The 20,741-nt window shown below is 41.0% G+C and overlaps 1 protein-coding gene across 6 annotated transcripts in view; it reads left to right on the forward strand.

The window, feature by feature from the left end:
• The window catches only part of cdh13 (cadherin 13, H-cadherin (heart)), a 460,326-nt gene that overhangs the window by 416,267 nt on the left and 23,318 nt on the right, over positions 1-20,741 (forward strand). For 3 of the 6 annotated variants that reach the window (XM_039809525.1, XM_039809521.1, XM_039809526.1), the window contains 3 exons: positions 5,150-5,383; positions 8,739-8,957; positions 19,196-19,269. In XM_039809525.1, coding sequence (XP_039665459.1) covers positions 5,150-5,383; positions 8,739-8,957; positions 19,196-19,218 — 476 coding nt within the window. In that variant the 3' untranslated portion in view covers positions 19,219-19,269. Of the gene's footprint in view, positions 1-5,149; positions 5,384-8,738; positions 8,958-15,170; positions 15,223-19,195; positions 19,270-20,741 lie in introns of those variants that run through there. The other 3 variants (XM_039809523.1, XM_039809522.1, XM_039809524.1) reach the window with 2 other exon arrangements.

Below are 20,741 nucleotides of genomic sequence, written 5' to 3' on the forward strand. Positions count from 1 at the left end.
TGCGTTGTACCGGCAAAGATCTCCTTTAGAAACTTGCAGCGTGTTCAATCAGAACTTTAGTGACAAAACGGTGTGAAGTAGAGGCCAGCAGACAAGCTCCATTGACGCCGTGGCAGGCTGATGATGACATAGGCGTGATGCAACGGCGATGAGGAGGAGTTGGAGAAGAGCCGAGCAGAGAATTAGAGTGATTAGGTGTGAGGAGTATTCGTTTAGGAAGACAAACAGCTTCATTTAAAGCTAGCCAAGCACAGAGAAGGCCTCTCCAACTACAAATTGGTTGAAATTTGCATCTTTTTTACTGACGAGGGGGCTCTCTCTTGGTCTCACGTCTCGAGTGATAATAGATTATCTAAGGTCTCGCCTGAAGAGCTACTGTCTTTGATTTGCTTTTCAACACATTCTCCGTCGGCTCTTGCTAAAGTAATTCCTCTCTGCTCTTGATGTGCTTCTGATATTGTCACAGTCGTACTTATCAACAGTAAGGGCTGTTTGCTGTTTAGTTTCATTCCTTGACTGCGTTCAGACAAGCAACCGAGCGCAGAGATAGCAGTCATTTCACGTTTTATTATACAGTAGGAGTGCCAAACTCGCTACCATTAAATTTGATTTCTCCCTATCGCTCCCAATCCCAATCTTCTGATGGCTGTACTGCTGAGAATGGAATTAAAGTTTTGAGCATAGCAAACAAACAGATCTTGATCATTATATTATTATATTATATACTGTATACATTTCTCTGCAGATTGATATAAATCAGCGAAAATGTCTGCTCCTGCCATCCATCCTTTTGTTTTTTTTCCTCCTGTGTCTTCTGTTCTGAATGGAAATATTGTTGTTATATTATACACCCAACTACAACTTCTGGATAAGTGTCTCTATGGGTATATATAAAGTTGGATAACTGGCGTTATCCTTGAAAATCAGCACCTACTCGTGCCTTTAAGGTTTCCACTGCACTTGACATACAGTACGTTGATGCATTTACACAAATAGTGAATATTTAGCACTTGGATGCTTGCCTCTATTGCTCTGCCAGAGGGATTCAGCAGCCTGGGCAGCACTTTATGTTGCTTCTGTTTAAGAGGTTCTGTGTGGGTGAATAAAAAGCCTCAGCATTGAGATGAGAAATGTAGTTGGCATTTTTGTTATGTAGCCTGGGGTATATTCCAAGGTAAGCAGTTCCTGCACATATACAGAGAAAGGACTTGCATTATGTGGGGATAACTCCATTGCAGTCCATGTTTACACCAATACTTTGTGTACATGGCATCCAAATGAAAGACATTATGAAAACCAGTGCTTGGGTCAATGTAAAGAAGCAAAATGTCAACAGATATTGTCAGTTTCGAATTGTTTTACAGCAGCATTCATTCAGGCATCCAGTTGACCGTTCCCTAAAACCCTCCCCCGAACAGCGATTGGCTAATCATATCTTAGCAGCCTTAGCTAGACACGTTTGACCTGTCGAGCTTTGGATTTCTCCCTACACATCCTCGTACCCGAACGACAGAATGACATAAAGGACCGTTCTGTTTATGTTGTATTTACTGCTGCGCGGTGGCCGTTTTAAACACCGTAACACATGACCGTGGCATCCGCGTGTCATGTGGCGGTGTCAAACACATTGGTTAGATCTTATCCCAAAATTCTTTGCTCTTGTATTGTTAAAAGGGAAAATATACTGCTGTATAAGGATGTAAGTTAAGCAGGCAATCATAGTCAAGTTAGAATGAACAGTCTGATCTTATATTGTTCTAACTAGCCTAGAGTGACTAGCTCTACAGTGCAATACAAGAAATACTTCTTGATCTCTGTCCTCTACATGGATCATCAGCTGGTGGTGATGCTGACATTTTGTCTGGGATATGTTGCGTTAGCCGCATTCTTTTAGCACAATATCATGTCGCAATCAAGTGCCTCTTCAAAGTAGGGTAGCCCATTCTGTCAGGTAGGAAATGTACATCAGACTGGCCTACTTCCTCTATTACATTACATTACATGTCATTTAGCTGACGCTTTTATCCAAAGCGACTTACAATTAAGTGCTTTCAACTTTGAAGGTACAAACTCGAGACAACAAGTATTAAGTGCAAATACATTAGCTTTAAGTAAGCAAAGCTACAAAGAGACATGAAAGTGCAGGTTCAAGAGTTTTTATTTTTTTTTTGTTGTTTTTTATCCAAGGTGTAGTCGGAAGAGATGTGTTTTTAGCCTTCAGCGGAAGATGTGTAGGCTGTCAGCCATCCTGATGTCGATGGGGAGCTCGTTCCACCATTTGGGAGCCAGGACAGTGAACAGTCTGGATTTTGTTGAGTGATTAGTTCTCCCTCGTTGTGAGGGGGCAGCAAGCAGTTTGGCTGATGCAGAGCGAAGTGAGCGGGTTGGAGTATATGGTTTGACCATGTCCTGGATGTAAGCTGGGGCTGATCCGTTCATGGCCCTGTATGTAAGTACTAGTGTCTTGAAGCGGATGCAGGCTGCAATTGGTAGCCAGTGAAGAGAGCGGAGGAGCGGTGTAGTGTGAGAGAACTTGGGGAGGTTAAAGATATAAACTCTATAAATGTAGTTTAAAGCAACACTATTTAACTTTTCCCGCTTCCAACCTGTAGGGGGACCGGAGTGGGAAAAGTTACATAGTGTTGCTTTAAAGTAAGGTAGCTCATTCTGTCAGGTAGGAAATATCCATCAGAATAGACTACTTTCTCTATAAATGTAGTCTAAAGTAAGGTAGCTCATTCTGTCAGGGGTGGGGCATATCAATCAGAATGGCCTACTATATCTATAAATGTAGCTGAAGTAGTGAAGCTCATTCTGTCATGTAGCAAATATCCATCAGAATAGACTACTTTCTCTATAAATGTAGTTTAATGTAAGGTGGCTTATTCTGCCAGGTAGAACATATCTATCACAAAGGCCTACCTCCTCTATAATTGTGGTTTAAAGTAGGCAAGCTCATTCTGTCAGCTGGGAAATATCTATCAGAATGGCCTACCTCCCTTATGAATGTAGTTTCAGTAGGGACGCTCACTCTGTCAGGTGGTAAATATCTATCAGAATGGCCTACCTCTATAAATGTAGTCTAAAGTAAGGTAGCTTATTCTGACAGGTGGAAATATCCATCAGAATAGACTACTTCCTCTATAAATGTAGTTAAAGTAGGGTATCTTGCGTGGCTGGGTTGAATCAGTGGGTAGAGCGGGCGCACATATGTAGACGTATATGCCTCGACACAGATGGTCTAAGGTTTGAATCCGGGGGGTAGGGTACCTTATTCTATCAGGTAGAAAATGTCTATCAGAACGGCCTACCTTCTCTATAAATGTAGTTCAAAGTAGGGTAGCTCATTCAGTCAGGTGGGAAATAATAATCAGAATAGCCTACCTCCCTTAGAATGTAGTCAGAGTCGAGTAGCTCATTCTGGCAGGTGGGAAATATCTTATCAGTATGGCCTAGCTCTCTTATAAATGTAGTTTAAGACCAGTTTGACAAGGTTCTCATTTGAAGTCATTATTTAAGTCAGCAGATGATGAGTTAACTTCAAATGAACTAGTTATTTAGCTATAGCTGGTAAAACTGTTGTAATTTCAGCACCACCAGCTTATCTTTCTGAAATTAGGAACCCATTGTTTTAAAAACTACTTGAGTGGTAAATCCACATTTTAATTCAGCGGATCAGAAAGCTTTATTTTATTCATATCTGATTACAATGATGTTTCGTAGATGATGAAGCTCTGACCAAACCTGACTATTATGAAACTGGGCAAGATTTCTCTCTTCTAATTCTTGTCATATTTTAACATTAAAACATCCCAGGGATGTTGACTCGTTAGTTTGTCCTAAAAAGTCAACTTTCACCTAATCAGCATTTCACCGTGGGAACATTTCCTGCTTAATGTATGCAGCTTAATCTAACAGCGCCATAAAAAACCCAGACTGGGTTTTATTCCATCGTCACTTGACATTTATTGCACATATATCTTGACTTGTTTTTTTTACCCTCTCTCTCTGCCCTAAATTGTCTGCAAATATATATTATTTTTTTTACCTTGAAAAGGTGGAGGAGCACCATTTTCCAATTACAGATCTTGTCTTTAGGTGTTAATTGCCAACTGACCTCTGGTGCTGTTGTGGATGCCGTGCGCACTTTTTTAATAACCTCTAATCGCAGTAAAACAGAGAGCAGTAATAGAGAAGAGCCAAGCTGCTTTTTAACCCGGCATCCACGTGCCAAGTCAAAATGTTCTCTTGAAAAACACGAGCCACTGTGATTGATGCTCTTCCGGCATTTAAATGACACGTTTGTGTTTTGATTTGGGTCGAATTAGGTCAGCAGAGGAGAAAAGAGCAGGATGGATCTTATTAGGTTTATTGGCATTTAGTATTTTTAAAAGCATCAGGTCTTGGATTATTAGCTGAACACATTTCGACATGGCAGAATAAAAAACACTTAAAGGTCCAGTGTGTAACGTGTTTAGTTGTTCATTATCAAAATCTGTGTTGCCCATTCACAAACTTCTCCTTTTTCATGAATATTTACCACCACCATCAATTCCAAGTATTCCTTTTGGCTTGAAATTTTACATTCGCATGAACATGCGGCATCTTGAAATACGTTAGCCGGTAAGGGACATATACAGGACATACTGCTCCGCCTATCGTGTTTTCGCTGTCACATGATAAAATCCCAGGTGCTGCTAATGCTGCTAATGGGTATCGTAGCTTCCTGGCCCCGGCAAGTTTGAAGAAGGAAAACATGTGGGACCACACGTATTCAAAATCCAATTTTCTTCTTCGCCCAGAAAAAGAAAAAGGATATGGAAAAGAGCAAGAGACCGGCTTTTTGAAGCGTGAAGGCTACCGTAGCTGTAATACGTACTTTGAACTGTGTGGCGCGAGAGAGTTGATCGCGATATACGATCTCAACGCTAGATTGGAGAAATTCCCACACACTGGACCTTTTAAAGGAGAATTAACTTTAGAATTATCATGAGTACTTTTCACATCTGCCCAGATCGTTACTGTTCACATTCTTCAAACAATGATGAGCATCCAGGCCTACAGCAGTGCACAAAATTGTGCCGAGTGAATCAATCAACACTTTTGTCTTTTGCCTCTCCTAATACTCGTATACTTTCTGTGTTTCCAGGCAGCCCTCCAGCCACAGGTACCGGCTCATTGGTCATTCACCTGGAAGACTACAATGACAACGCCCCCTACGTGGTACCATCGGTAGCGCGAGTGTGTGAAGACGCCCATGATATGAATGTGGCCATAGTTGGGGGGCGTGACAAGGACCTCCCGCCCAACGCTGCACCCTTTAAAATAGAACTGGGAAAACAGCCCGGCCTGGATAAAACATGGAAGGTTACCAGGGTCAACTGTGAGTATTTTATTTTTGAAAAGAGATTTGTACGCTCCGCAAACTGAAATAAAAATAACTGTTTTAGACAGAACAATGGAGTTTAATAACAGGAACCGTTTCAACTGTTGACGAACAACAGTCAATACATATTTCGTATTTGTTCACTAACAACAACCTTAATAGAACACACCACAACTTGTTCTATCAGTGTATATGAGTCACTTTTCTTTTCTTTTCTGTTATTGCGCCCTCACTGTGTTTCTTTTCAAAAGGAGCTTTGAGCCCATTCTCACAGAGTTGCCAAAAGGCACCCTGGGGATAGGGATGAAAATAAACAAAGAAAAGGAAGGTATGAGATGGGTGAGAGGGAAAAAACGTTTCAACAAAAAGTAAATGTCATTGCAAATACAGTCCAGGTTCAATTCACCTGTGTACAATTGTACGGTAAAACCTGTCACACAGTGTTAATGTGAGTCCATGCTGAAAGCAGGTAGCTCTTAACTAATATGGACCCTTTGATAAGGATGAAGAGCAAAAGGATGGCTGAGAGGAGGAGGATAGACAGACAACCAACCAAGACATTGATTTCGGGGTTGCATGACCAGCAGCGCTGTCTGTGTGTGTTTGAGTGACAGAGCAGAGCTAAAACCTGCCTAGAGGTATTAGCTGTGACTGACAGCGGGAGAGGGAGGTACAGACACTCCTCAATCACCACGGCTGGAAGAGACAGATAGGGCCAGCACAGAAGGAGCCCGCTCCCAGAGAAATGGACTGCCACTGTGCTCATGTAAAGCTGTGTGTGTGTGTGTGTGTGTGTGTGTGTGTGTGTGTGTGTGTGTGTGTGTGTGTGTGTGTGTGTGTGTGTGTGTGTGTGTGTGGGTGCGCGTGCGTGCGTGTGGAACCACAGGTAGGAGAGTTGGTGGTTATACCTCGACTATCTCTATAAAAATAACTTAATTTATTGCAACAACTATTTTTAATCCTTCTTGCTACTTATTGTTTATACATTGGTTTTTGAACACTAACAGAAACATTTCAAATTACATTATATACGTATATATACATTTCCACACAAAATGCACTTATTTGCTTTCTTGCCTCGAGTTAGATAAGAAGGTCGATATCACTCTATGTCTGAAGGATAAATGGGAAGGTACCACCAGCAGCCAACTTAGCATAAAAAACTGGCAAACAGGGGAAACCGCTAGCCTGGCTCTGCCCTGAGGTAACAATGTCTCTAAAGCTCACTAATTAACATCCCCTTTGTGTAATGCAAACACTGAAGCTGCCCTGGAGGCTTGTGGTGGAACATCACCTTACTGAGAAATCTATCGTTGGTTATTCCGTTAATTTGTCACCAATCTGGATGCGTTGTCACTTTAAAAGTCCATGTGGCTGAAGTGGAACATGATAAATGATGAATGAAGAAACAGATTGGCACTATTTCATGATCACAACCCAAGTACAGTATGTACACTGTGTTTAAACTAAATCTGTCTGACTGCACTGTTTTGCAGGGGCGATTCTAGGATCAGACCTTTAGGGGGGGCCCCCACTTAATCAGTAATTTCATTCAGTCCTTCCAGAAAAGTTGAAGAAGAGTTTTTTTTGTGATTGTTGCGAGCAAAAATCCTTGATTATGCGGCACGTTTTCTTAAAAAATGCGATGGAATATTTTTTCCAACAATTTTATGTGATGAAATTGCGGGAACTTGCAAAAACTGCAGTTTGCTGAAAAAGAGAAAAAAAGTGATTCCCCCCCAACAACCTGCTTTTTGATGATGTTCACGTCACGTAATTACGTTATTTCATAACGTTCCCATGGCAACACGGGAAAATGGCTGCTCTTGAGTGAAGTAAACGCAACATTTTTCAACTTTCTGCTAAGATATATGTGACTTTTTTGCAACGAAAATGCGGGGATTATGAAATCATGCAAACCCCGCATATTTTGCGCGGAAATCGGCAATTTATGCGACAATTTATGCGGCGAAAGTGCGGCGTATTTGAAAAAGTGCGGCCCCCCCCCGCATAAATATGCGGACTTTGGCTGATTATGCATTGAATTATGCGATCGCATAATCGTGTTTTTCTGGAGGGACTGTTCATTAGCCGATAATCTCTGAGCTAGCTACTGAACAACAACGTCAGCTAACGTTTTTTGAAACTCTGATGAAACTAAACCTGACACATTATAAGTCACAGTAATAATGACCAATTTGACACAATGTTCTAACATTCAGCAATTCTAGTTGCTTACATTTCTATTTGGGTTATATTCAGTGCCATGGTATCACCAACTTCTTCTCTGGGGACTACCAACGTTAAACTTCACAACTGTCTCCTGCTCTCCCTCTGACAGATCAGATAGAGACTCAGCCGGGAGTCTGGCACCAACCTCCTCTGATTGGCCAGCACTACATTTCTGTTAACCCTTTCCTTGACTGGGTTACAGGTGCATAGCATCGGCGACAGCGACCCAGGATATTCAACCTGTTTCTAGCCCTAAAGCATTAAAATTCAAATTTTTAGGGGGCCTGAAATGAAATTTAGGGGAGCTTGAGCAACCCCTAAAAAGGGTCTAAAATCGGCAATGCCGTTTTGCCTTCATCGCTCGCTTGAGTAACATTAGTAATTTTGTGTACTTGCACACTTTATATTTCTGAGAAAAACCTTTTTTTTTTGTTACATTATTACATTATCCGTCAATTATTACATCATTATTTATTTTATTTTTTTTGGGGGGGGGGCATGACCCACCTGAAAGGTATTACTCTATTGAAAAAATTTTTTTATTAGAATATCAGTCTCGACATTATTTGTTATTACATTATTGTGTTTTATTACATTTTCTGGCGTTATCACATTTTCAGGAAATAATTGTATTATTGGGTGCTACACAGGGCCTCTGCATTTCTGAAATGTTTACCGCTGCCTCGTGACATTCTTTTGATCACACAGTTAGACAATGTACACTTTCTAATTAAATGAAAAACTAAAAGTCACCTTACTTGGGAGTTAACAGCCGTGGCAGACAAGTAAAATGTGCAGCTTTGCATATCGTGGCACATTTCAGCATGAAGTGAACAGCCTCCTGCCTTTTCTTTTGTGTCTCTTAAGGAAGTTGAAAGTGTGATGCAACAAAATGCAACAATCTTACGCAACGTTAAGTGGTGCCAATTTTGTCGCTTTGATTGTCAGGAATGGCTGGAGGCGTATAGGTTTTGTGTTATGATGCGCATATTTAGCTCTGCTGTGCAAAGCGGGCAGCTGTCGAATGCAGAATAGATGGACGTAACACAGCGGGATGGCTGATTTATCATTTTATTCATTCATGATTTAACCTCCTCCTTCCTCTGTGTGTCCCCTACAGCCACACACTCCCAAATCATGCTTTTGCACAGTCTGAAGAAAGCCAACTACCAGCTCCCGTTGCTCATCACTGACTCGGGGGTGCCCCCTTTGTCCAACAACACAGAGGTCAAAGTTCAGGTGTGCGTCTGTAAGAAGAACAAGATGCACTGCAGCTCCGCCCACTCCCACCGCGCCCGTCTTCTCGTGCTGCTCGCGACACTCCTGCTCGCCCTACTCTGTAAGTACACAACCACAACACACGACCAATGAGAACTGGAGATGATGCTTTATTTGCTGGTTTCCTTGACTTTTAGGATAGGTTTACTCCAAATGGAAGCAATTCATTGTACTCAGTGAATTTTTTATTAAACCTTTATTTAACCAGGTTAGTCTCATTGAGATATAAAATCTGTTTTTCAAGAGAGACCTGGCCAAGATAGCAGAACAAGTTTGTTACATAAAAAAACTATTTACAATCACAAAACAAACACAAAAGAGGCAAAGACATCTCAAGTGCACTTCAATTAAATAAAAGTACCATTAGTTAAAACATTTACACGTGTGGATGGACTCATGTTCTATGGTTTTAACATAACCTTTAAAACCGTTTAAGGAAATTAGACACTGCAGTTTGAGTGTTTTCTGTAGGTCATTCCAAGTAGAAGGTGCAGCAAACTTGAAAGCCTTTTTAGAAATATCTGTCCAGGCTTGAGGTACATTCAATGAGATCGTGTTCTGGGACCATAAACCATAAGTACTCTGTGTAAAAGAAAGAAATTCCGATATGTAACATGGGAGCCTGACTAAAATGCCTTTGTATATGAACATGTAAAGGTGAGTAAGCTGGCGATTTGACAGAGAGGGCAAATTCACAGTGGAGTAAAGTATACAGTAAAGTATCTGCAATTTGAAATGAACCTTAAAGCTCCATGATACACAGCATCTAACACCTGAAGACACTTTGATGGGGAATTCATGTACAACAGATCACCATAATCAATAATAAAGAGAAAGGTGGCATCGACTAGCCTTTTTCTGGCAGAAAACGTAAAACAAGATTTGTTCCTAAAGAAAAAACCTAGCTTCAATTTCAACTTTTTTACTAGGTTCTGTATATGAAGCATGAATACAAGTCATGTAGGTAAACAAGTGTTTTTGTAGTTTATTTTGAACATGTAAAAATGTGTGTGTGTGTATATATATATATATATATATATATTAGACCTGTTCGAGTCGTGATTCACTCGGATCTTTAACCCGAGTCTTTAAATTGTCTCACAAATCACGAGTCTCTAGCATCATTAACCCGGTTCAGTTGAGTCCTACTACAATTAAATCTAAAATGGTAACAGCGGCGCACACAAACCTCTTGCAACATTAGCTTCTACTATTCCTAGCCATCTTAGCTGCAAAAAGCTTTATAACTTACAATTTCGTAGGCAACAGCAACTCCACAAGTCAACTCAAGCGCCTGAGTGAGCAGAGAGACAGTCCCGACCCGCAAACTCAGAGCCGGAAGCTCGCAGACCATGGGATTCACTCGAGAACTCACGATCCCTCAATGACTCATGAGTTGTTGGTGATTCATGAGTTGTCGATGACTCATGAGTTGTTGATGACTCGTGAGTTCTCGCGGGAGTCAGTAAATCCCGCGAATCAGCCGAATCAGCCGGCAACGTTGTTATGAGTGGATCTGATTCAGACGAGCGAGCAGCGAGTGAGTGCAGCCTCTCTTTGAGCTCAGGGTAAAGCAAATCCACAACAAAAGCCATTCTTTCACTTCTGAAATAACATACAATGTTCTGCATGTAGCCTAGCTAGGCCTACTGTAGGTCTGGTGTATAAATGTAGTATGTTACCCCTCGAGTCAGTCAATCCCGTGAATCAGCCGGCTACGTTGTCATGAGTGGATCTGATTCAAACGAGCGAGCGTAGCGAGTGAGTGCAGCCCGTGTAGCCTTTCCTCGAGCTCAGGGTAAAGCAAATCAACAACAAAAGCCATTCTTTCACTTCTGAAATAACATACAAAGTTCTGCACGTAGCCTAGCTAGGCCTACTGTAGGATTGGTGTATAAATGTAGTATATTAAAATGCAATTAGGTCGAGCAGACAGTCCGAAACATTGTAAGCTCGCCTTGCCGACAACTCGCTTTTTTATATATATATATATATATATATATATATATATATATATATATATAATGTATACATACAGTACATGCATGAAAAAGGGGCGCATGGAATTTACATTAAAGAGGTTGTAAGTCATTGTAAATGTTCAGAGTCCAGATGGCTTTCTTATTTGTCAGTCCTATTAAAGTTACAAAATATAATTCCATAATACTGTCATTTTTAAATGAATATTTGCTTTTCTTTCAGACCATTTACATTTATGGATATAACGTTTTCCAAATAAAATGAAAAGATTCTAAATGAAAACATGGCATTTTATCCAAATCAAAAGCTCGCCTTGGATGTAGCATACAATACTGACTCAAGTGATTCAAGTGACTCGCACAACCCGGATCAATTTAGTGAATGACTCAGAATAACCCGAATCCTAAAAAGGAATCGAGTTTGCCAGGCCTAATATATATATATATAAAATACAATTAAAATAAAAAAGAACAAGATAAATAAGAACATGTACATCTCAGCACAATCTTCCAAGTTTATTGTAAGTGATTCAAATAAGAAATTCCCATGTTCAAAAAGGAGTAGGAAGAAGTTAAAATAAAAACTTGTCTGTTCCTACCCCCCTTTTCTATTTTTATCCTTTAGTTAAATACAAAACAATTTGATGCTTCACCTATTCATACATGTTTACATACACATACATGTACGGTATATCTACCGACCTACACTCGCATAAACCCATGCATACACATAGACACAGATGCACAAATACATACATGCATACACGCACACACATTTACAATTTTTTTTTCTTTTCCATCTCTCTTCTTCGTTTCCGTCTATCTATATCAAACCAATTAATAACCCATCCGAACTAGACTTAGTATATAAGCCCAGGAACCATACAGTCAGTATACAATGCTAACTATTGTGCACATGTACTGATACACTGTTTGCACCCTTTGCATTCACGCATAAGAAGGAAAAAGAAAAGAAGAAATGACGGGGAAAGGAAAAGCGAACAGAAGAAAAAGGAGAATACGATTTTAGGCCTAAATGTAGTGGTAATAATATATTATTTTTTGATTTGTTTGACTCAGAAATGTTTTGTTGAAGACAGTCAGAAAAATCGTCCCGTTGATCACCCTCACTTGCGTATTTTGTTCCTTATTCTGTTACCTGTCACTCATCCCTCGGCCCTCTCTGCTGCTGTTTCTCCTCCGCCGTACCACTTCTCCTGCTCTTCTGCTTTCTCTCTGTTTAGCAACCAGCCGCACTCTCCCCATAATCCTTTGCTTACAAGCAGAATCTCAGCGTCTCATCTTCTCATTTTCTCTCGGTATCTGTGCATCACAGCGTTCAGCATGGCCCATCGGCCAGCCTTTGGCCATAGATCAATCTGCCTATTGATGCATATCTTTTCTCCAAAAGCACACATTCATAGCAGGTGACTGTGCTGCGTATGGGAAGGCTTTGTCTTGGCGAGCGCATCGTCTCGTTCTCTCGTGATGCAGACGGAGCACTTACACCTGCAACCTCTGTTGAAAAACTTGTGATTCACAAGAACATTAAAGTATAAAAATTGAACTGTCAACGCGTGGCAAGCACCAGCCCAAGCACACCACACTCCGGCATTGATCGACCGTCAGTCACGGTTTCACTGCAAGGCGCTAATCGCGAGCGTAAGCTGATGCTGCGTCAGCGTTCACTTCCACTTCTCGGAAAAAAAAAAGTTTCATGGGAGTGATCCCGAAAGAGCGTCCCAGCTGGAACAGTCTGTTAGCTTTTCACGCTCTCCTTTCTAAGAAATATGTGGTTATTTGCCATTGCCATGGTAACAGCCGCAGCGTCTGAACCAGAAAGCGTGATAATTGGTTGACGTGCCAAGATGACATTAGGAGAGTCTTCTCCTCAGATGTCCTTTTTACTCTGAACGGCGGTAGCATCCATTACTCTACTGTAAATAGTGCCGTGATAGACAGAGGCATTCATTGGCCAAATAGATGCTCCAGACGGCAGACTCTTAAGCTGCCCGTTTCTGTGCCCGTGTACACATCCATTCATTTAGACTTGGAGCACGTTTGCGGAGTCAGAACTGATGTTAACAGTGAGCGCTGTTACCCTGGAGCTGGAGGTTGGAGTACAGAGAGAGAGAGAGAGAGAGAGAGAGAGACAGAGAGAGAGACAGAGAGAGAGAGAGAGAGAGAGAGAGAGAGAGAGAGAAAAAAACAAGGACTGTTCTTCTTTGCATCCTCTTTTTAAAACCCTCTAGAGGTCATCTTATCTACAATCTCTGCAGAAGTTAGTATTTTGTGTGTGTGTGGGTGTGTGTGTGTGTGTGTGGGTGTGCGTGTCTCACTTGGGAATCTCAGATAGTATTACAGCTGGTCAACAGAGGTTCCACCAATTCAGACGCAGAACATCTCTCAACACACACACACACACACACACACACACACAAGCGCCCAGAGGGATGACTTCTGCTCGAGCTCATCACAGAGACCTGTGCTGGGGGACAGATAGAGGGGACTGATCACTGCAGTGTATAGTCAGATAGTCTGACAGAGAGGCGCAGAGGATCCTGTTTCAATTCCCTTATCTCCAAGCTGAACTCTGACCCTGCAGGAGAGAGATGAGGGGAAGAAAAATGGAAAGAGCCAGAGGGGGAGTGTGGGGAAGGGAGACGAGAATAACGTTGTGGAGATTAAAGTCTTCCGTTTTGTTCTGGTTTTTTTTATTTTTGCCCACCAGGCCACAGACGAATGTATGGCCATGCAGCAGATCTGTTTTCTTAATTTCTCTGGCTCCTTGTTTTCTTTATCTCTCTTACCTTTCCCTCCCTCTATCTCTTTTATCTCTTAGTGCCCAACCCTGTCTACCAAACATTAAGTTCATGTTCAAAAAAGTAGCATCAGTTTAAGTAAAGCCCATGTAATGACATTTTCATCAACATTATGACAAAACGTTTATATTAAATGTTTCTCTAAAATGTTCACTGTCAATGTATTTCATTGTGTTCCCCCTCATAGCTACTAATACAACACATTAATGTATGGTTCTCTTTGGCATAATCATAAAAGCAAGTTAAGGGAAGGATTGCAATCTACGGAAAAAGTCAACATTGACTTGAAACATAAGATGGGAAACTTAAGACTTTTTTTCCATTTTTAACCACCACCAGGATGCTTACCTTACCTTAACCAAGTGTCCTACTGTAGTAGTGCACTGTGGCACCCTGGGGTGGCATTGCTGCCAAGTAAACTCGAACCAGAGGGGGGAAAAAATATGAAGGTATACAGTACCGTGGTTTTAACATGTGGGGTGCATGATGTGAACCCGTCTTCAGTGTTCAGTCCATGTGATTTCTGTGCAGAATAAGGATGTCACACGTCTGGATGGCTAAAACAGGAAATTGCCAGTAAACGTAATCGAAGCAGTGATTACATTTTCCTTGGCAAACCAAATTATTAGTGTGGTGCTCTTGGTTCTCTGTGTCCGATAACGTTTAGGTACGTAACACGAGACAATAACGACAGTTGTTCTTTGCATCCTCTTTTTAAAACCCTCTAGAGGTGTGTGTGTGTGTGTGTGTGTGTGTGTGTGTGTCTCTGTGTCTCTGTGTGTGTGTGTGTGTGTTTTGACTGGCTAATGTATTTCTGTGTATCCTAGTGTTGATGTGTTTCTGGGTGAGGCTCGAGAGGAGGGAGAAAATGACTACAAACTGATAATGCTATCTTGACAAGTACTTCAATTCCGTATTCAATCCGAAAAAAAATCACATTTTCCCTGAAACACATTACATTCATATATATTCTACAGACAAGACAGAAAGTGGCAAATCAGTCAGAGAGTCTCCCCTAAAATGAATCAGAGATTTGATGTAACAGGTGGATTTTTGTAGAAGAGAAAGATAATCTCTCTGTTCACTGACAGATCTTCCCTCGTTGTGTGTTTATACTCTAAGCCAAAAGAATTGAAATGATGTGTGGGTTGGGAAGCCTGCTGGTTAATATGGTGGGGAATATGGTGTACTATTGCTGGATCTCAACTTTCCATCAGTACCTCAAACCTAAACACTGACTCCTCAGCAGTACTCGGCTTAGCAACACTACCAAAAGTAAAGCTACATCATTACTGGCTTTCTGTCCTAGCTCTCAGCCATATACACACTCAGCTAGGGTTGCTTTTCAGACCCTTAAATAATGTATGTAACCCTGTAGGACGGAGAGGGAGGGCGAGCGTGTGCCTGTGTGTGCAGAGTGCCAACATATACTGTGTCTTCTAATGCTTACGAGACCTTTGTTTGCTGTTGCAGGATTGGCAGCCAAATCCCCGAGCTTTGCAGGGGCCTACTTTCACTCCCCTCCATTGTAAGCCTTTCTTTTGTGATCAATGTGCCATACACTCTCACACACATCCACTACACACACATACACAGACAGATTATCATAAAGTAGGGAACAATTACAGTATTATCCTACAGTTCTGGAGAGGGAAACGCTTGCAGATATATAAAGCCCAAACACACATACACACTCCGATTCAAGTTGTTAAATGTCCACCCGAAAGCATCAATTGTTCACCTGAGATAAGACTTCCTAATTGGGCAAACTAAGTGCAGTCAATACGTGCTCCCATAGGCTGCGGATGCACACAAAAAGGACAGCTACTCATAAGAATGATTCCTAATTTTAGAAGTAATTACAAGGAGGAATGCTCCTCTATCGCTGGCAGCCCAGCTCACAGGCAGTAAACCAACACAGATGACCACACTGCCCCCTGTCAGTGCACATGTGAACTGATATGGCACTGTAACAGTACGTCTATCTCCTGGCAGCAGCCTTACTGTTGCTCAAAATGACATTCTCAAAGTTGATGATTTGTGGCTGGAGGCAATTACTTTCCAGTTTTGGACAGTATGTCAGTAATGTGTATTTTACACATAAAGGTGGTGTGGACATCGCTGGACTTTTGAGATTAATATGTTGTTGCTAGTCTCGCTGTGTGTGAATGTGGCTTATGAAAGATATAAAATAAAATGATATGGTAAAAATCTCTGGGGGAGCGGATGCTGATGCTCTTACCCTTATTTCTACTTCTTCTCTCACTTACAGTACATAAGCACACACACACATACACACATATACGGTATGCACACCCATTTCATCCTGCACTGCACCAATTCACCCTGCATGTTCTCAATTTAGGAAAGTCTAAGAGCTCAAACCACTTGGTAAAATCTCTTCCATGCAGGATTACGGGCTTCAGCTGCAGATTTGTCTGTAGTTGTAATGCACTGCAGAGTGCCTCTCTGTGTTCCTCTGTAATTTCAGCGAGAGTAATTATGTAATTCCAAGAGTAAAGGAGCGCGAGAGAGAGTGAGCGGGTGGAGTAAAAACAAAACATTTACCCTTAAACAACACACAGCTCCCAGCACAGATGCCACTAATTTACCTCCATCCTCCCAGGGGGGTTTTAGTCCACACTCTTCACTATTCCTCCTCTCTGATCCCTCGCTTCGCTCCGACAGCCACTTCTCCTCTTCCTTCTCCAGCTCTACACTAATCCCCTCCCAGCTATAGAGACAGGATGTTTAGGGGCTTATTTACTCTTGTAAAAATATGGCTTTTTCACAGCTTCCTTTTAAAGAGACCTCACGTTAGAGTGATGTGTATGGTGGATGGGTTGTTTCTGCCTTCAGATCAAGCTGTCAAGGGTTATTGATCTTTGAACTGGGATATGAACTGTCAGGTATTTAAAGAGGAGTATCGTCTCTTAAGACAATAGCATATAAGCATCATAAAGCTATAATTCTACAGTACTGAACTTTTAGAGGCCTTAAAGGACAAATCCGGTGCAAAATGAACCTAGGGGTTAATAACACATGTGTACCGAGTCAACCGTTCTTCAAAATAGCACAACATATCCACGGTAGCATAATGAGGGTCCCTACATGCAAACCCAAGCATGGAGAACTTTTATTAAAAAGATAGTTTAGAACAGGGGCGGATCTACCGGGGTGGCATAGGGTGGCAAATGCCACCCTAAAAGAAAGCCTCGCCAACACGAATTAAAAGTTATGGCCATTTACAAGCGTGAATCTCCAATGTCCGAGTGCAGTCAGTCAAAAACAGTTTGCTTCCCCTCTCACACATCTGCCACTCATCACCTGTGTCTTACCTTAATACCTGTCCTGTGATAATGCCCCTTACATACTTCTATCTCCTATTAAGTGAGATCACATTGTATGGTCACTTATTCCTAATATGAACTGTTTCACATGAAACATCAAATGCAGGACATTGATTGCATGAGATGAAGTTTGTCTGTATACGTTTGCAAATGGCCGCCTGTGCCCTTTTGTAGTGTGTACATACTATTTCTCATCAAACTGTGATAACTGTGATTAAATTCAGTAAATATACGTCTGCCATATGTTGACACCCCTCAAAACTTCCTGCACCCCTCTCGCCACCACATAAATATTTTTCTAGATCCGCCCCTGGTTTAGAAAGACAGCACCGTTCATGTATACATCTTGGGAAAACAGTCACGACCAGTCGAACGGCGAACGGCATGCAACGTGAGCTGAACTCTCACTTGAAATCTCCCCATGGTCCGTGGTTTGCCGATCGACTGGTCGTGATTTTTTTCCCAAGATGGTGCCCTATCTTTTAAATAAACTTTCTGTACACTTACAAAGTTCTCAATGCTTGGGTTTACATGTAGGGACCCTCATTATGCTACCGTGGAAGTGTGGTGCTATTTTGAGCCTTGTTAATGGTATAGAAATAGCGATTTCTTTTTACTTTACCCTTGCCCCAACGACTAGCGTTATAAGCTAATTAGCGGTTTGCGATAAAACTGGTCACTTTTGATTAACATGAAAAAATATCCAAGAGAAGGGTCTACTCGGTACACATGTGTTATTAACCCCTAGGTTCATTTTGCGCCGGATTTGTGCTTTAACAAAGTACAGTATGAGCTATTGACTAAATACATAATGACAAGTTATTTATTCCTAGCAATGGCTTTGATCTGATTCAAAAATGTAGAATCCTGATGCTAGTACATAATTACGGTACCTCACGTTAATATGTAAACTGTCAAATTGCTCTCTGGCTTGAAAGTCCTGTATGTTAATGCCCACCCACCCACCCACCCCAAACTCCTCCCTATTCGATTAGCATGAAAACAGATCCCAGAGAACGGTCGACTCGGTACCCATGTGTTATTATTAGCCCCTAGGTTCATTTTGTGCCGGATTTGTCCTTTAAGAAGAACGGGGGAGAGACCACAGCGACGCTGATGCTTTTGTTTGTGTAATTACTCTCACTGCCAGAGGGGGGAAACAAAAGTTCCTTATTCCAGCTTCAAGATTAGAATACATTATAAGACTTTTACTTTTCTATTCACTTTCCTTCTATTTCTTGTCATTTGGGAAAAAAATATTGTTCATATAGTTAACTCATTCATTATTGCATTCTGGGTTGGTAAGGTTCATTAGCTTCCATTCTAGTCAGTGTTAGGCTGACAGTCTTCCCCTACAATGTTTCTTCTTCCTGCTGAAATGCCGCTGTTTTCTTCTAGCAGCCGTGACATACCTGAGCTAATCAACTGTCACCCTCCTCTCCTCTCAGCAATTAGAAAGGCTGGAAAACGGTTACCGTTCCCTCCGGTGTCCTATTTGATTCTTCCTCGCCTCCTGCAGCTTGTTAAATTTACATTTTACACATTAAGCTGACACTTTTACCCAGAGAGACATAGAATAAGTGGAGATGGTTTGATAAGTCAACATCAGTGAATCTCTGTGATACTCCATTAGGTCATTTATATACTGCACATGGCAGAAAAAGATTTGAGTCAAAATGTATTCCCTTCTGTCTGGTGTTGTGAAATGGAAATAAGATATCTTCTGGCTAAGATAGCCGTTTTATCACATACTGTTAGAATAGAATAGTTACAGAGAAGGTTGCTTATATATATATATATATATATATATATATATATATATATATATATATATATATATATATATATATATATAGATAGAGTGATAGATAGATTGATTGATTGATTGATTGATTGATTGATTTACATGTCGCAGCAATACACAAACGAAAACCACTGAAAAAGGAATAATGCAGGGAATCAATCAAATATCAAAATCCAAAACACAATCAAAACTCGAAACACAAGTACTAATATAATATAAGTGTTTAAAATAAAAAAAAGTAAACAAAATAAGTATGCCCTTTAAACGTGCATGCATAGAGTGTGCAGGAGAAATGTACTGCAGCAGGAGTCATTATACAATCTTCCCTCTGTGATTCTCCATAGGTGATGGTGGTATTGGCAGTTAATTCTGCTAGCGGTAACATAAAGTGACTCATTCATAACTCAGGCAACCTCAGGTAAAATGATTATATGCCGTTCATCCTTCTCTTTCTCGCTTGCTCTTCTACCTACCTAATTTTTTCTTTCATCTGTTCCTGACCTATGAGTTCATAGCTTGTGTCTGCATGGGAGCTGAGGTGAATTGATTCGGCAATGTATTTTCATGTCAAGGCATTGACTTTTTAGCCAGAGGGGGAGAATTGCCTATTTTATACCCAGTTCTTCATGTGAGGTGAAACAGGGCTGCCAGCCATAGTCGCATTAGATTTGCAAAAACAAAAACCAATATCTTGAGTCTTTAGTGCCTTCGAGTGTTTCTCGACCTTTATTTCCTTTTTTTTGGGGGGGGACGACACTTAGTCCTGAGCCTTATAAAAAGGGGACACTGGAAGAAAACTAGTGGAGAAAGAAAAATCAATTGGCCCCCACCCCCTCCTGTTCCATACCCTCCACTCTATTAGATATTCACCCCCATTCAGGCACGCTTCGATCGCTTCAGACTTTTTTGAAGTGTACAGTCCAATTCATTTTAGAGTGTCTTGGAAAATTATAGTTCACATTCCTCAAGACCGCTCCCTAACCTCATAGAGAGAAAGAGAGATTTGCAGACAGAAAGAGGATCAGAGATGGAGGAGAATAAAGACAGAAAAAAAGACATATTGGCATGTCAACAGAGAAACGCATGATTTATTAAACAAAGCACACAAGAGCTGTGACCAGCGAAAGCAACAGTGCAGCCCACTCATGAACTTACAATAGAAATGCAAAAAGCATAATGCAACAGTAAACCCTTTAGAAACAAATACTTGCTATGACAAATTACCACCTCCAAATTGGTTGTTTTAAACCATATTTTGCTGCATGCATTTTGCTAGATTAGTGGTAAAAGGCAAGGCTTTAAAGTAAGCCTGTTAAGTAAGGCAGAATGTTTATGGTACACCTGATCCGTTCCTCGCACTAACCGCTGTATCTGTGTACTGAGGAGTTGTACTAAGTGAACTGAAACACAGTCACAGCCATCTGCGGTAGGGAAGCTGTGTGAGGTCTCACTGTCTTTACTACATCATTTACTGTAAATTGCCGTATTACGTGTCTTGCAACTTTTATCCTGTAAAAGCTACTGAAATTTGCAGATATCTGACAAATGAGACTTTTGTACAATCTGGCCTAACTTTTAAGGACCAATTACAGCTCTAGCACAGACATTTAACCTGATCATACTCCAGTTAAGGTGTATACATGCAGGAATACCCCGGTTACTGAAGGAGTTCTGCAGGTGTGTTAACCGGGTTATGAGAACTTTTCACAAATAAAATCACAAAGTGCTGTACAAAGAATAGGTAAAACAAACAATATAAAAATGTATATACATATGTAAAATTAAAGTGACACTAGTGAAAACCCATCAACCAGAAGCTTTCCTAAATAAACATGTTTTCAGATCCTTTTTAAAAGAGACAAAAGAGTCTGCCAGACGCATGGACAGGGG

This window comes from Perca fluviatilis, chromosome 8 (genome assembly GCF_010015445.1).
Source record: "Perca fluviatilis chromosome 8, GENO_Pfluv_1.0, whole genome shotgun sequence".
Taxonomy (NCBI): domain Eukaryota; kingdom Metazoa; phylum Chordata; class Actinopteri; order Perciformes; family Percidae; genus Perca; species Perca fluviatilis.